Source organism: Macaca mulatta, chromosome 1 (genome assembly GCF_049350105.2).
Source record: "Macaca mulatta isolate MMU2019108-1 chromosome 1, T2T-MMU8v2.0, whole genome shotgun sequence".
Lineage (NCBI taxonomy): Eukaryota > Metazoa > Chordata > Mammalia > Primates > Cercopithecidae > Macaca > Macaca mulatta.
This window is the reverse complement of record NC_133406.1, coordinates 228435246-228452138: the sequence shown is the minus strand read 5'-3', so window position 1 is coordinate 228452138 and position 16893 is coordinate 228435246. Positions and strand designations below refer to the sequence as shown.

The following is a 16893-nucleotide window of genomic DNA, read 5'->3' as shown; positions in this document are numbered from 1 at the left end:
GTGAAACCCTGTCTCTGCTAAAAGTACAAGAATTAGCTGGGCATGGTGGTGGGTCCCTGTAATCCCAGCTACTCGGGAGGCGGAGGCAGGAGAATCACTTGAACCTGGGAGGCGGAGGTTGCAGTGAATCGAGATTGCACCACTGCACTCCAGCCCAGGCAAGAGTGAGACACCATCTCAAAAAGAAAAAAAAAAAAAGACTTGTGTTTGTTCCATTTTCCAGACCTGATACTTTGTGCATGTTTCACATGAGAGTTTCTCTTTTTTACTTACTGTTACCAGAAGAGACAACTGGAATGATGCCGCAGCTTCTATTCTAGGGTGTGATGATGGGCACTTTGTGATGCCACATGACCAGCTGTCATGAGGATGCCATAGACAGGGAGGGCCAAGAGGCATCTTCACAGTCCAGTAGGAAGGCTGGGCAAGGTGGCCCATGCCTGTAATCCCGGCATTTTGGGAGGCTGAGGTGGGAGGATCATTTGAGCTCAGGAGGTTGAGACCAGCGTGGGCAACATAGTGAGACCTTGTCTCTACAAAAAATAAAAAAAAATTAGCTGGGCCTGGGAGCAGATACCTATAGTTCCAGCTGTTCAGGAAGCTGAGGCGGGAGGATTGCTTGAGCCCAGGAACTGGAGGGTGCAGTGAGCTATGATGTGCATTCTAGCCTGAGCGACAGAGTGAGACCTTGTCTCAAGAAATCAAAATAGTCCAGTAAAACACAGTTTCTAAGGTGACATGGAGGTGCACTGCTACAATACAGCAGCAGGTGGCACATTGAGAAAAAGTGTGGCATCTTTTGGACAGTGCAGAGTAAGTTATAGGTGTCAGAGAGGCAGAAATGATCCAAGTAAAATGGGGTGTGTAGTATGGGATGGAGAATTAGCCCTGTTCTTTGTTTTTGGGGGTGTGTATGTATATGCGTGTGTATGTATGTTTCTACATAAAGTATGACAATTAGTATTCTCGTAAACAAAAGAGGTTTCTTTTTGGTAACGTAAATTAGCTTTTGCCACATACATACAGTTGAGGCTGATTTTGGTTGAAGGGAAGAACAATGAATAAATCATGAATTGGTGTGTTATTTATATTTCAAATGTGAAAGCTTGTTTCTCGCTAAGATGTTTTGGCATGGAAGTTCGTGGTTACCAATGCCCCTGAATAAGTAAAAATGTTTAGAGTTCTGTGTTTATTTGAATTCTATAATTTCTGTAATCCTTTAAAGTATTAAACTCTTAAATTAGAAACAAAATCTTTCTTAAGACTATCTTTCTACAGACTATCACCCCTATTTAGTTATTTGCTATTTTTTTCTCCCCCGTTCAGATATTTGCCTGTGGTAATTTCTCAGATTCTCAAACATTTACATCTACTTTTGTGTTAGACTTTTGGCTGTAATACAGTAGACCACTAAGTCACTCCATAATCCCAGCTGCAGCTTCCAGAAACGCTTGAGCACCATGGATAAAGCTGTTGGATTTCGGCAGTGACGGTTAATGACTGTTTTATTCGTACAGGAGGAGAGTAAACGATGGACCGTGCGACTGGATATTTCTGCCCCTCAGGTGATATTTCCTGATGATTTCAAATTCAAGAATCCCGTGTTAGTTGTTGTGGATCTAGGAAGAATGCTTTTGACGAATACCCAAGGTATAGTGTGAGTGGGAAATAATGAAAGCCTATCTTGGTAGATCAATCTATCTATGATTATCTAAGTAAAGCTTAATAGAACATTTATATAACATTTGTAAACTTCCAAGTTCACGTGTAACTTTTAAAACAATGAAATAATGAAAACATATCTTGGTAGATGGACCTATCTATGATAATATAAGTAAAGCTTAATAAAACGTTTACATAAAATTTTAAAACCCGAGGGTTCACTTGTTACTTTTAAAATAATAGCTTTATTGAGGTATAATTCTAAGTTTTAAATGTATAGTTAGTTGTTTTTAGTATGTTGATAGAATTGTGCAATTCTTACTGCTATTTAATATTGGGAGGACTTTTGCATCTTTCCTGACTGAAATTCTTGTGTGTACCCATTAAACACCAGTTCGCCTTCCCACTCCCTGTCCCCTGGCAACCACGAATCTTTCTGTCTCTGGATTTGTTCTGAACATTTCATATGATGGAATAATGCCATGTGTGGCCTTTTATGTCTGGCTTTTTCATTTAGCATGACGTTTTCAAGGTTCTTCTGTGTTGTAATATATACCAATACTTCCTTCCTTCGTATGGCTGAATAATAGTCCATTGTGTGGCTGTTCCGCGTTTTGTTTATCCTTCCATTTGTTCATGGCCATTTGAGTTGCTTCCACTCTTTTGCTCTTATGCATAGGGCTGCTGTGAGCATTCATGTATAAGTTTTTGTGTAAACGTATATTTTCTTTAAATTTTTTTTCTTTTTTAAACACCCCCATTTCTGCAATGTAGACATATATTTTTAATTCTCTATATACCTAGCAGTGGAGTTGCTGAGCCATGTGGTGACTCCATGTTTTAATATTTTGAGGAAGTACCAAATTGTTTTTGTTTGTTTTTTTGAGATGGAGTCTCACTCTGTCGCCCAGGCTGGAGCGCAGTGATGCCATCTCAGCTCACTGCAACCTCTGCCTCCCAGGTTCAAGCAATTCTCCTGTTTCAGCCTCCTGAGTAGCTGGAATTGCAGGCGCCCACCACTATGCCCTGCTAATTTTTGTATCTTTAGTAGGCATGGGGTTTCTCCATGTTGGCCAGTCTGGTCTTAACTCCTGACCTCAGGTGATCTGCCCACCTTGGCCTCCCAAACTGCTGAGATTGTAGGCGTGAGCCACTGCGCTCAGCCCAGATTGTTTTTCCAAAATGGCTGCACCAGCAGTGTCCAAGGGTTCCGTTTTCTCCACATCCTTGTCATCACTTGTTATTGTCTGCCTTTTTGATTATAGCCATGTTTGTGGGTGTGAGGTGGTATCTCATTGTAGTTTTTATTTGTATTTCTTCTGTAACACTGGGTATATTTATTTATTTATTTATTTGTTTTTTGAGACAGAGTCTTGGCTCTGTTGCCCAGGCTGGAGTGCAGTGGCACAGTCTCAGCTCACTGCAACCTCTGTCTTCCGGGTTCAAACGATTCTCCCCCGTCAGCCTCCCTGGTAGCTGGAATTACAGGCACACACCACCATGCCCAGCTAATTTTTGTATTTTTAGTAGAGATGGGGTTTCACCGTGTTGGCTAGGCTGGTCTTGAACTCCTGACCTCAAGTGATCTACCCACCTTGGCGACCCAAAGTCCTGGGATTACAGGCGTGAGCCACCGCACCCAACCAATTTTTGTATTTTTAGTAGAGATGGGGTTTTGCCATGTTGGCCAGGCAGGTCTCGAACTCCTGACCTCAAGCAATCTGCCTGTCTTGATCTCCCAAAGTGCTGGGATTGCAGGTGTGAGCCACCATGCTCAGCCCCAGTGGTGTATTTTTATAGTTGTCTTGGCACTGCTTAGCTGGAGACGGGCTGAGTGTGGTCTCTGGGGCTACACAATTGCATATTGAGCAGTTATTGCTCATCGAGCACTACCTTGGCACTAGGAAGACTGTGTTGACCAAGAAAGATGAGACCTCTCTTCTCTTAGAACATTCCAGTGGATGCTGGGCGCAGTGGCTCACTCCTGTAATTCCAGCACTTTGGGAGGCTGAGGCGGGTGGATTACACGAACTCAGGAGTTCGAGAGCAGCCTGGCCAACATGGTGAAACCCTGTCTCTACTAAAAATACAAAAAATTGGCCAGATGTGGTGACTCACGCCTGTAATCCCAGTACTTAGGGAAGATGAGGTGGGTGGATCACCTGAGGTCAGGAGTTTGAGACCAGTCTGGCCAACATGGTGAAACCCTGTGTCTACTAAAAGTACAAAAATTAGCCGGGCATGGCGGCGGGCACATGTAATCCTAGCTACTTGGGAGGCTGAGGCAGGAGAATCCCTTGAACCTGGGAGGCAGAGGTTGCAGTGAGCCAAGATCTTGCCACTACACTCCAGCCTGGGTAACAGAGTGAGACTCAATCTCAAAAATAAATAAATACATAAATAAAAATAAAAAAAATTAGCCGGGCATGGTGGTGCACACCTGTAATCCCAGCTCCTTGGGAGGCTGAGACAGTAGAATCGCTTAAACCTGGGAGGCAGAGGTTGCAGTGAGCCGAGATTGTGCCATTGCTCTCCAGCCTGGGCGACAGAGTGAGACTTCATCTGAAAAAAAAGAACATTCCAGTGGGGGAAACAAATGACCACACAGAAAAAGGAAAAGAAAGAAAAGACTCTGGAGAGTGACATAAGAAAGGGTTGGTGAAAGCAGCCCATGCCCATGGCAAGTCAGGTGAGAAGTGAGGAGGAAGCATTGGGCCAGCAGGCGGCGCTGATGTCAGGGGGCCTCCAGCTTTTCTAATGTCCATACTTTTTTATATTTGTGTTCTGATTTCCAAATTAATAGGTAAGTTCACACTTAGAAAATGGTAAACCACAGATATTATGCTTAGAGTTGTCCTCAGTTTTCTTAAACGGGTTGGTTGATTCTCTACCTTTCATAATTATTACATTAAGGGAAAGAGGAGGGAAATAGCAGACATCTATTTGAATCTTCTCTTTTTTATCTGCAGATAACTCCAGGAGGAAAAGTAGGGATGGGTCTGCATCTGAAGAGACCCAGTTTAGTGATGATGAATATAAGACCCCCCTGGCCACACCTCCTAACACCCCACCTCCCGAGTCAAACAGCAGCAATGGAGAGAAAACGCCTCCCTTTTCTGGAGTGGAATTCAGTGAAGAACAGCTTCAAGCACATTTAATGAGCACAAAGATGTATGAGAGGTACTCGCTGTCATTTATGGACCTGCAGATCATGGTTGGACGAGTGAAAGACAATTGGAAGCATGTCCAGGATATTGATGTGGGACCAACCCATGTGGTAGAGAAGTTCGACGTCCACCTACAGTTAGAGCGTCGATTGATTTATACTTCAGATCCCAAATATCCAGGAGCCGTGCTGTCAGGCAACTTACCAGACTTAAAAATCCACATTAATGAAGATAAAATATCTGCCCTAAAGAATTGCTTTGCTCTCCTCACCACCCCAGAAATGAAAACTTCTGACACTCAGATTAAAGAGAAGATTTTTCCCCAGGAGGAGCAGCGGGGAAGTTTGCAAGACTCCGTAATGAATTTAACCCAGAGCATTGTGATGTTGGAGCAGCATACCCGCGAGGTTCTGGTGGAGTCGCAGCTCCTCCTGGCGGAATTTAAAGTGAACTGTATGCAGCTTGGTGTTGAGAGCAATGGCCGGTACATTTCTGTGCTCAAGGTGTTTGGTACCAATGCTCACTTTGTGAAGAGGCCTTATGATGCTGAAGTCTCCCTAACTGTTCATGGTTTGCTCCTGGTGGATACCATGCAGACATATGGTGCTGATTTTGACCTTTTGATGGCTTCCCATAAGAACTTGAGCTTTGATATTCCAACAGGAAGCCTTCGGGATAGCAGGGCCCAGTCTCCTGTCTCTGGACCGAATGCGGCCCACTTAACTGATGGAGCTACGCTGAACAACCGATCAGCTACTAGTGTTTCACTTGACAAAATTCTCACCAAAGAGCAAGAGTCCCTTATTAAGTTGGAATATCAGTTTGTGAGTTCAGAGTGCCCATCAATGAATTTAGACAGTACTCTTCAGGTGATTTCCCTACAGGTGAATAATTTAGATATTATCCTCAATCCAGAGACGATCGTGGAGCTAATTGGTTTTCTTCAAAAATCCTTTCCCAAGGAAAAAGATGATTTAAGTCCTCAACCTTTAATGACTGATTTTGAAAGAAGCTTCAGAGAACAAGGAACTTACCAGTCTACATATGAACAAAACACGGAGGTTGCAGTGGAAATCCATAGGCTTAACTTACTGCTTCTTCGGACAGTGGGCATGGCAAATGGAGAGAAATATGGCAGAAAAATTGCAACTGCAAGTATAGGTGGCACCAAAGTTAATGTCTCAATGGGTAGCACGTTTGACATGAACGGTTCTCTCGGCTGTTTACAGCTTATGGATTTGACACAAGATAATGTCAAAAACCAGTATGTTGTCAGCATTGGGAATTCTGTAGGCTATGAAAATATCATCAGTGATATTGGCTACTTTGAATCTGTGTTTGTCAGAATGGAAGATGCAGCCCTCACTGAAGCTTTGAGTTTCACGTTTGTTGAGAAATCTAAACAGGAGTGTTTTCTCAACCTGAAGATGGCGTCTTTACATTATAACCACTCTGCTAAGTTTTTGAAGGAGTTGACGTTATCCATGGATGAACTGGAAGAAAATTTTCGAAGTATGCTGAAAAGTGCAGCCAGCAAAGTCACCACAGTACTAGCTACCAAGACTGCTGAGTATAGCGAGATGGTATCACTCTTTGAAACTCCAAGGAAGACTCGGGAACCCTTTATCTTAGAGGAAAATGAAATATATGGGTTTGACCTAGCTTCGTCTCCTTCGGACACTGTAAAGCTAATCTTGAACATAAACATTGAATCACCAGTTGTTTCTATCCCTCGGAAGCCAGGGAGTCCTGAGTTGTTGGTGGGACACTTGGGACAGATATTCATCCAGAATTTTGTGGCGGGAGATGATGAATCCAGAAGTGACCGTCTGCAGGTGGAAATCAAGGACATTAAACTGTATTCTTTGAATTGCACTCAGTTGGCAGGTAGAGAAGCTGTTGGGTCTGAAGGAAGCCGGACGTTTTGCCCACCTTTTGGGTCTGGCAGTGCCAACAGTCAGGAGGAAGCTCATTTCACACGACATGATTTCTTTGAATCTTTGCATAGAGGTCAAGGTGAGGAGCATGTCTTTTGTTCCATTTTGTTTGATGATTGAACAAATCATCAAACTCTCACGGAGTCCTTTGTTTAAAACAGCAACAACAAAATCCTTTTCTTTTAGAATAATCCTCAGTTAATGTTTAAGAAATCAAAAAGAGTTTTAATAGAATGCCTTGTAGTAAGTTGGCATGTTTTCACCCTTTTCCATTTAATATCATATTTGGCAAAACAGGAATTTACTTACTTTTATTTTTATTTTTTTGGTTTTTTGAGACAGAGTTTTGCTCTCGTTGCCCAGGCTGGAGTGCAATGGTGCAGTCTCAGCTCACTGCAACCTCTATCTCCCAGGTTCAAGTGATTCTCTTGGCTCAGCCTCCCAAGTAGCTGGGATTATGCGTCCGCCGCCACACCTGGCTAATTTTTGTATTTTTAGTAGAGATAGGGTTTCACCATGTTGGCCAGGCTGGTCTCGAACTTGTGACCTCAGGTGATCTGCCTGCCTTGGCCTCCCAAAGTGTTGGGATTACAGGTGTGAGCCACCGTGCCTGGGCAGGAATTTATTTTTTTAAAGTGTTCCAGTTTGAAATTGGATGAGTACTCATTTACAGAGATACTTCAGTGGATGGATGTTTTTAAAGTATTGTTTAATTTGGTCGGATATGTCTGATATTCTGTTCCCAAGCCGTAGGTCCTTCCTAGTTAAATATTTTGGCCCAAGATACCTCAAGGGGTTGATGTAAATAGTTTGTGGATATTATCTTCTTTAATATTCTGTCATCTTGTTCTATAATGGGTTGGTCCAGGGTTCTAAGAATAAAAGCTTATGTTTGTATTCTGGGTCTGATCAGATAAAACCAAACGGTCCAATCTGTTGGTTTTGGCACACAGAGATCAGGTAAGCCCTAGAGCATGGCTTTATTGTGACACAATTAATGCCTTTGAGAACTTAGCCTTCTGTGGTCATCACATGTTAATTCACTGATATGTTTTTATACTTGTCGAAAGATTGCTTTCTCTGCTTGGATAGAAGTTGTTTACTTAGAACTTTGTGTTGTCCTAGATTCTGATTTAGGCCTAATAAGAGGGATACATCTGTGTCTGAAAGGTAGGGAAGGATGAATAATTTGGTTTGGAAAATGCCAGCTTGGGTGACTCAAAGAAGCATAATGTAGACTCTGGACTGGATTAATGTTCACCATGTCGTGTTTTGAAGCTACCAAATGGAGCATATGATAAAAATACTGTTTCTTTTTTTGTGTAAATATATCTCGTACCTCGTCTTGCTATGAATTTTGGCCTCGGGATAGCTGTTAAGGTTTGCTCTCAGTCATAGACCCCAGGTGCCAGGCTAACCTGCCCTCCTGGTCTAAGAGTAACTCATGGGCTGTATTTTGTATACTCTATGTTTAATCAGCAGTAATGAAGTAAATGTTAAGGTTTACGGTCTATCATTTCGTCTCTTTTATGCCAGCTTTTCACATCCTGAACAACACCACCATTCAGTTTAAACTGGAGAAGATCCCTATAGAGAGAGAATCTGAATTGACTTTTTCTCTTAGCCCAGATGACCTGGGAACTTCTAGCATCATGAAGATTGAAGGAAAATTTGTCAATCCGGTTCAGGTAAATTCATGTCAGGGCAGTTGAAGTCATATGTTTATATTAACACTCTATAAATATGATATATATTTATGTACGTTATATGTTGGAAGGAAAATATATTTTCAAAGAGATATCACCCATGCACAATACCATTGTTGAAACCTTGTTCCGATAATCATGGAATCCTTTTGTTGTGGGGAATCCATCTTGTCAGCCTTTTTCATATGGAGGAAGGGTGGGTTATCTGGAGAAAGATGGCAGATTCTTAATTCTGTTGACATTCAGAAATGGGGAAATGATTGCTTACGCAGTCAGAGGCTCCTTTCCCAGGAGGATATCATTCTTGTCACACTTAGACATACTTAACCCAGCCTATGAAACATTGTGATCATCTGAGCTGTGGACAGATCCTTTCAACAAAGAATTAGTCCTGCCCTCTCTGAAATGAAATGGGCCAGGATAGGGATTTCTTTTTTTATGGGCATGCGTGTATGTATACACCTTTTCGTTTTTTTTCCTTCAAAAGTGTCATTTTTGGTCGGGCGCGGTGGCTCAAGCCTGTAATCCCAGCACTTTGGGAGGCCGAGACGGGCGGATCACGAGGTCAGGAGATCGAGACCATCCTGGCTAACACAGTGAAACCCCGTCTCTATTAAAAAATACAAAAAACTAGCCGGGCGAGGTGGCGGGCGCCTGTAGTCCCAGCTACTCGGGAGGCCGAGGCAGGAGAATGGCGTGAACCCAGGAGGCGGAGCTTGCAGTGAGCTGAGATCCGGCCACTGCACTCCAGCCTGGGCGACAGAGTGAGACTCCGCCTCAAAAAAAAAACAAAAAAAACAAAAAACAAAAGTGTCATTTTCCCTGATTTCACAGGGACTAGAGCAAAGAGGAGTACGTTATAAAACAGCAGTGACAGGCAGGCTCTTAGGACGGTCTGTGGTCTGTGTCTGGCACCACAGTAGTTGGTCTGTGTCTGGCGGCTGCTCTGGAGTAACCCGGGCATGCTGTTTATGGAGTGGGCCTGCCTTTTGACATTAGTGGTTCCTCTCAGGGGTCTCTGGGACCCCTGAGAGAACTACCCCAGAGCTTTCCCTTCTCAGACTAAGCTTTTGCCCCATCAGTGGTAGCTATCAGGACAAAGTTTTCACCTTAAATCTAGCATGTGATGTAAATTCTATTGGATTATGTTGACTTACTCTTTTTTCTTTTTTGAGATGGAGTCTCGCTGTCACTCAGGCTGGAGTGCAGTGGCATGATCTTGGCTCACTGCAACCTCTCTGCCTCTCACATTCAAGCAATTCTCCTGCTTCAGCCTCCCGGATAGCTGTGATTACAGGCATTCGCCACCACACTGGCTAATTTTTGTATTTTTAGTAGAGACGGGGTTTCACCATGTTGGCCAGGCTGGTCTTGAACTCCTTGCCTCAAGTAATCCTCCTGCCTCGGCCCGGCAAAGTACTGGGATTACAGGTGTTAGCCACCATGCCTGGCCTATGTTGACTTATTCTTATGGTTACCATTGACTTAACTGTTGTTTTGATGAAAATCTTAAAAACATTATTTTAGATAATTCTTTCTTTAAAAATAATTGTTTAAGATAATTATTTGATTTAATAATTGATTAGTATTAATTTAATAATTTAATTTTTTAAAAAGTTGGTTATGAAACAGTGTAAACCTATACAAAAGTCTAATGAGCCTTATGTGCCCATCACTCTGATTCCACTTATGAAGATTTTGCCACATTTGTTTTATCTGTTTTTTTTTTTTTTTTTGGTGAAATAGTTTAAGGTAAATCCCAGATGTCATGCCATTATCACCCCTATGCATTTAGAATGTGTTTCCGAAAACTATGTGCTGCTTCTTACATAACCACAGTGGTATTTCATGCCTTACAAAATTAATGAGCATTTTTTGATATTATCTAAATTTTAACCGATTTTTAGAATTCGGAAATATTTTGGATCATCTCAAAAATGTCTTTGTTTTGGATTTGTTGGAATCAGGATGCAGACAACTGGAAACGTTGCATTTGGGTGATACATCGTGTAGGTCTCTGTTCATCTAGTTTCCCTCTCTTTGTTGTCCCCCCATGTCATATTTTGTTGTGGAACTAAGTCAGTTGTCCTGTAGAATGTCCCCGCTTTCTAAATTTGGCTGTTCATGTGCCACTTAACTTGTCCTCCCCCATATTTCCTGTAAAATCTATAGAACAAGTTTGGTTCTATGTGTTTGACTGGATTCAGGTTTCTTTTTTGGCAGGGGGGTTAGAGGGTACACTTCACGTAGGTGGTGCCATATACTTCGTATTACTTTATATCAGGAGGTACATAATTATGTCTTTTTTCTTTCTTATTGATATTAAAGTGGATAATTGTATTTAAGTGGCAAGAGCTTTGATTTTACCATTGCAAAATTCCCTGTCAGTCATTCACATAATATTTTATTCCACTAATGAACTTTGATGGCACACATTATTTAATTAGGGGTTACAAAATGGTCACTTTTTCTAATTCCGTCATTAGTTCTGTATCTATTGGTTAGAATTCCTCTGTTAAAAATTACCCTTCATTAAATAAAAATCTTGTCTGAAAAAAGTTTTTTTTTTTTTTTTTTTTTTTGAGACAGGGTCTTGCTCTGTGGCCCAGGCTGGATTGCAGTGGCATGATCTCAGCTCACTGTGTCCTGCACCTCCTGGGCTCAAGTGATCCTCCCACCTCTGCCTCCCGAGTAGCTGGGACACTACAGGCCTGTGCCACCACAGCCTGCTACTTTTGTATTTTTTTGTAGAGACAGAGTTTCACCATGTAGCCCAAGCTAGTCTTGAACTCCTGGGCTCACACAATCCGCCCGCCTCGGCCTCTCAAAGGCCTGGGATTACAGACGTGAGCCACTGTGCCTGGCTGAAAACATTTTAAATAAGAAATTGTAATTAAAAATGAAGCAAAAGAGAAAGGAAAGATAACTAATCATGGATCATCATGATTTTTTTCTAAAAAGTACTACCAGTCCTAAACATTGACTGTTAACTAACTAGAGATGATCAGCCAGTTTTAGAACCATGAACCTTGTTTCTCAATTCTTTAGTGTCTCCACACCAGACTTTTGTCAACGCTCTTCAGTTTCTGCATTCATTTTTGTGGGGTCAGAAAAAGTGACTTCGTTGAATCAGGCGTAATCCACAGTACTTACTGAACTCTTATTATATGTAGATTATTGTGTAGGGTACTGAGGGAGGGTCTCGTGAATAGAAGTGGGGCAAAAAGAGCTGAGGACAGAAAAGAAAAGAGATAGTCTTTGCTATCAGCTAACTTACAGCCTCATGTAGGAATCATGTAGGAACTCATAAATAGCAACTGTAAACATTTATGGGCATTACATTTACGTGCATTTAATAATAGTAGTAGCGTAACTGAATTTTTCTCTTTTCAATACAGGTGGTGTTAGCCAAGCATGTATATGAGCAGGTTTTACAAACACTGGACAATCTCGTGTACAGTGAAGATCTGAATAAGTATCCAGCCAGTGCTACCTCTTCCCCTTGCCCTGATTCTCCTCTGCCTCCACTCAGTACCTGTGGAGAATCTTCTGTTGAAAGGAAGGAGAATGGATTGTTCAGCCACTCCAGCCTTTCTAACACCTCTCAGAAGTCATTGTCAGTGAAGGAAGTCAAATCCTTTACTCAGATTCAAGCTACCTTTTGTATATCGGAGCTTCAGGTTCAGCTAAGTGGAGATCTGACTTTGGGGGCCCAAGGTCTTGTGAGCTTAAAGTTTCAGGACTTTGAGGTGGAATTCAGTAAAGACCATCCCCAGACTTTATCTATTCAGATTGCCCTGCATTCTTTGCTGATGGAGGACTTACTGGAGAAAAATCCAGATTCTAAATATAAGAACCTGATGGTGTCTCGAGGAGCTCCTAAGCCATCTACTTTAGCACAAAAAGAATACCTTTCTCAGTCTTGCCCCTCAGTGTCCAACGTGGAATATCCCGATATGCCTCGGTCTCTCCCTTCCCACATGGAAGAAGCTCCTAATGTCTTCCAGTTGTATCAAAGACCCACCTCTGCATCCCGGAAAAAGCAAAAGGAAGTCCAAGACAAGGACTATCCCTTGACCCCACCTCCTTCTCCAACAGCGGATGAGCCCAAGATACTTGCTGGAAAGAGTAAATTTGATGATTCCTTAGTCCACATCAACATATTCTTGGTAGATAAGAAACATCCCGAATTCTCTTCCAGTTACAATCGAGTTAACCGGAGCATTGATGTTGATTTTAATTGCTTGGATGTGCTGATCACACTGCAAACCTGGGTGGTGATACTGGACTTTTTTGGAATCGGCTCCACTGCAGACAATCACGCCATGAGGCTGCCTCCTGAGGGCATTCTACACAACGTGAAGTCGGAGCCACACGCCTCCATGGAGTCTGGACTTCAGGATCCAGTGAACACCAAGCTGGATCTCAAGGTATCCTCAGTTCCCTTTGGCTGCCTTAAGCTCTAAAAATGGATTTGCGCTTGTTGATTTAAATGCAAGTATTTTACATTTACTTTGGAAAATAGCTCTTGTTGGCAGGGGAGCTATCTAGTCTTCTAGGTGTTTGTTACAAAAGGTAGACGTTAATATTTTGGGAAAGGTTTTACTGTAAATCCATCTGGAGGCAGGGAAAGTAAGTGATTTAAGAATCTTGCCTTTTCTTTGAGCTCTATAAATCAGAGGAGTTACTTTGCTTCTCTGAACCGTAGTTTCCTCATCTTCCATCGTCTAAGATGACTAAATGAGGTGATGTGTGGAAGACACCTAGCAAAGTGTGTAGTCTGTAATAGCAACTTTAAAGCGTGGCTTTTGTTACTGTCCCCTTTCTCTCAGAACATTATTTGCTTTCATTTGAGAGCAACAGCATAACTGTTAATAACGGTCTCGCCCGGGCACGGTGGCTCACGCCTGTAATCCCAGCACTTTGGGAGGCCGAGGCAGGCATATCACAAGGTCTGGAGATCGAGGCCATCCTGGCTAACACGGTGAAACTGCGTCTCTACTAAAAAATACAAAAAAAATTAGCTGGGTGTGGTGCGGGCGCCTGTAGTCCCAGCTACTTGGGAGGCTGAGACAGGAGAATGTCATGAACCCGGGCAGCGGAGCTTGCAGTGAGCCGAGATCGCATCCCTGCACTCCAGCCTGGGTGACAGAGCGAGACTCCGTCTCAAAAAAAAAAAAAAAGAATAGTCTCAAAAGTTGGACTGCCTGCGTTTGAGTCCTAGTACTTTCACTGTACCCATGTAGCGATGTGGTCTGGGGCCAACCGCTTAGCCTCTTTTGCCCTTAATTTTTTTATCAATAAACTGAGGATGTTCAGTGGCGCCCCCGTCATAGGGTTGTTGTAAGGCCCTCCACACGGTGTGTGGCACACAGTAAGGATTCAATGAGTGGTAGCCGTTATTATCTTTATATTACATGGATTGTCAGACTTCTAACTTGTCCTTGATACTCATATTGGAAGTATTAAGGAAAAAAAAAACATAAAAAAGACAGCATTTGAGTTTAAGGCTGTTCTGCTCTGTGTGATGGAACAGCAGGATGTGAAAGCGGTTAACCTGAATAGCCCATTTGAGGGCACATAGGCCTGTTGTCACTAGCACCCGTCCAGAGCCCTGGAACCCTGGCCGTGGCTGGTAATATTTGTGTGCCTCAAGGATGTTCTTCATCCACATGTCTTAGCATGTGTGGACTTGCACTTACTGCTGGGGAGAAGTCAGGGAGGAGGATCACATTTTATCCAGATGCCGTTTTCTTATTTCCTTAGCTGATAGTAAGCCTCATTCCTCTCGAAATGGAAGACATCTCAGCGGAGAGATGGGGAAGGACCAGCTTACGTTTCTTGTTCAGTGTCTGGTAAATGAACGACTTTGCAGTACTTCGAGTCCTCTGGTACCCTGGGTTTAGCAAGGTGGATGGAACCTGGAGAGGTGTTAGCCATTCCTTTGGGCTTTATGTGTCTGTACCTGGAACTGTCTTTTTGCAGTGCCTGTGATGATCTGTGTCAGGAACTCTTTGGTGTTGAATATGCAGTGCTCCCAGAGGGCTTTGCCTTGATTGATGTGGCTGGTTCTACAAGAGAACAGGACTGGATAAGTGTCCCTCAACAATGCATTTTTTAAAATAAGAATTTTTGAAAAACATTTTTATTGTGAAAAAATTCAGATATATCACAGAGAAACAGTATAATGAACCCCCATTTGCCCAGTCCCTGTAATTCATCACATTTACTTTATGCCTTTTTTCTTTGCTGAAGTATTTTATTTATTTATTTACTTATTTATTTATTTTGAGATGGAGTCTCGCTCTGTTGCCCAGGCTGGAGTGGAGAGGCATGATCTTGGCTCACGGCAACCTCTGCCTCTTGGGTTCGAGTGATTCTCCTGCCTCAGTCCTCCAAGTAGCTGGGATTACAGGCGCGCACCACCATGCCCGGCTAATTTTGTAGTTTTAGTAGAGACAGAGTTTTGTCATGTTGGCCAGGCTGCTGTCAAACTCCTGACCTCAAGTGATCTACCTGCCTCAGTCTCCCAAAGTGCTGGGATTACAGGAGTGAGCCACCGCGCTCAGCCTGCTGAAGTATTTTAAAGGAAATTCCAGATATATCATTTCATCGCTACATACTTCAGTATTTATTTCTAAAAAAACCAATGGACATACCACAATGCATTGTCACATCCAACTAACAAGAATTCCTTGGTATTTTCTAATACCAGTCCATAATCAGATTCTCTGATTGTCTCAAAAATGCGCTTTTATTGGTGGATTGTAGAGTAGTGAATGGTTTAAGAAACTTCTTGCCTGTCTATTCTGTTGGTCTCTATAATTCAGTAGAATACTGTGCTTTTGCAAGCCCAAGTTTTCACATTTACAAAATAAGGAGAATTAAATAAAACGATGCATGAGTTTCTCCTCTCTTCTCTTCTCCTCTCCTCCCATCCCCTCCCCTCCCCTCCCCCCCTCCCCTCCCCCCTTCCTCCCCTCCCCCCTTCCTCCCCTCCCCCCTCTCCTCCCCTCCCCTCCCCTCCCCTCCATCCTCCCCTCCCCTCCCCTCCCCTCCGCTCCCCTCCCCTCCGCTCTCCTCTCCTCTCTTTCTTGTCTCACTCTGTCACCCAGGCTGGAGTGCAATGGCATGATCTTGGCTCACTGCAGCCTCTGCCTCCTGGGTTCGAGCTGTTCTCCTGCCTCAGTCCCCCGAGTAGCTGGGACTACAGGCGTGTGCCACCTCACCTTGCTAATCTTTGTATTTTTAGTGGAGCTGGGGTTTCACCATGTTGACCAGGCTGGTCTCGAACTCCTGGCCTCAAGTGATCGGCCTGCCTTGGCCTCCCAAAGTGCTGGGATTACAGGCATGAGCCACTGTGCCCAGCCTGATGCATGCATTTTTTTGAATCAGGATCTAGGTAAGGTTCCATGTTACATTTGCTGTCATGTCTTTTAAGTCTCTTAGAATTATGGTATACCTGCCCCCTTTCAACCCCACCACCAATTGACTTGTTACAGAAACTGGGTTAGTACCTTGTAGAGTGTCCCACATTTTAGGTTTATGTGTTTTCTTGTTTGACTGTTTGACTTCTTTTATCCTCTATTTTAACCAGTGGATGTTAGCTCTAGAGACCCCATCAGATTCAGTTCAGCTTGGGGTAAGAACACGCCAGAGGGGCTGCTGAGTGCTTCCTGTTGCATTGAGGCAGGAGGCATACAGCATCTGATCATCATTCGTTAGTGACACTAAGATTCAAGTGAAGAGCTGGTTCAGGTGCTGGTGATGGTCGGATTCCTCCAAACAAAGCATTTTTAGACCCAGCGTACATGTTCTTTCGGTACAATTAAATGACTAGAGGTTTTCATTATTTTTATTTTATTTTTTTGAGAGAGAGTCTTGCCCTATTGTCCAGGCTGGAATGCAGTGGTGTGATCTTGGCCCACTGCAACCTCTGCCTCCTGGGTTCAAGAGATTCTTGTGCCTCTGCCTTCCAAATAGCTGGAATTACAGACGCCTGCCACCATCCCCAGCTAGTTTTTCTTTTTTAGGAGAGACGGGGTTTCACCATGTTGGCCAGGCTGGTCTTGAACTCCTGACCTCAAGTGATCCTCCTGCCTCTGCCCCCCAGAGTGCTGGGATTACAGGTGTGAGCACTGCATCCAGCTGACTAGAGGTTTTTAATTCCCCCGTGATGATCTTGCCTTGCGATTCCTTCTGTGTCTGTGTGAGAAATCATACTGCAAGGGAACTGGAGTTCCCCCCACAAAGTCATTGCTCCAACTATAATAACCCACTGCTTTTTCCCTGTCTTCTTCTATAAATGATTTTCCTTCTTCCTTTCCTTCTATTACATCCTTTTTTTCTTTTCCCATCTTTTTTTCCTCCTGATTATTCATGCACCAGACATTTCCTGAGTGAAGACAAGGGGGTGAAGGC

At 43.2% G+C, this 16893-nt stretch overlaps 1 protein-coding gene across 6 annotated transcripts in view; it reads left to right on the top strand.

The window, feature by feature from the left end:
- The window catches only part of VPS13D (vacuolar protein sorting 13 homolog D), a 284839-nt gene that overhangs the window by 41671 nt on the left and 226275 nt on the right, over positions 1 to 16893 (top strand). For all 6 annotated transcript variants that reach the window (XR_013407652.1, XR_013407651.1, XM_015113831.3 and 3 more), the window contains exons 18-21: positions 1518 to 1650; positions 4632 to 6845; positions 8303 to 8454; positions 11871 to 12902. Coding sequence is in view for 4 of the 6 variants with exons in the window: in XM_015113831.3 (XP_014969317.3) it covers positions 1518 to 1650; positions 4632 to 6845; positions 8303 to 8454; positions 11871 to 12902 (3531 nt within the window). In the remaining 2 variants the exon portion in view is untranslated. The remainder of the gene's footprint in view (positions 1 to 1517; positions 1651 to 4631; positions 6846 to 8302; positions 8455 to 11870; positions 12903 to 16893) is intronic.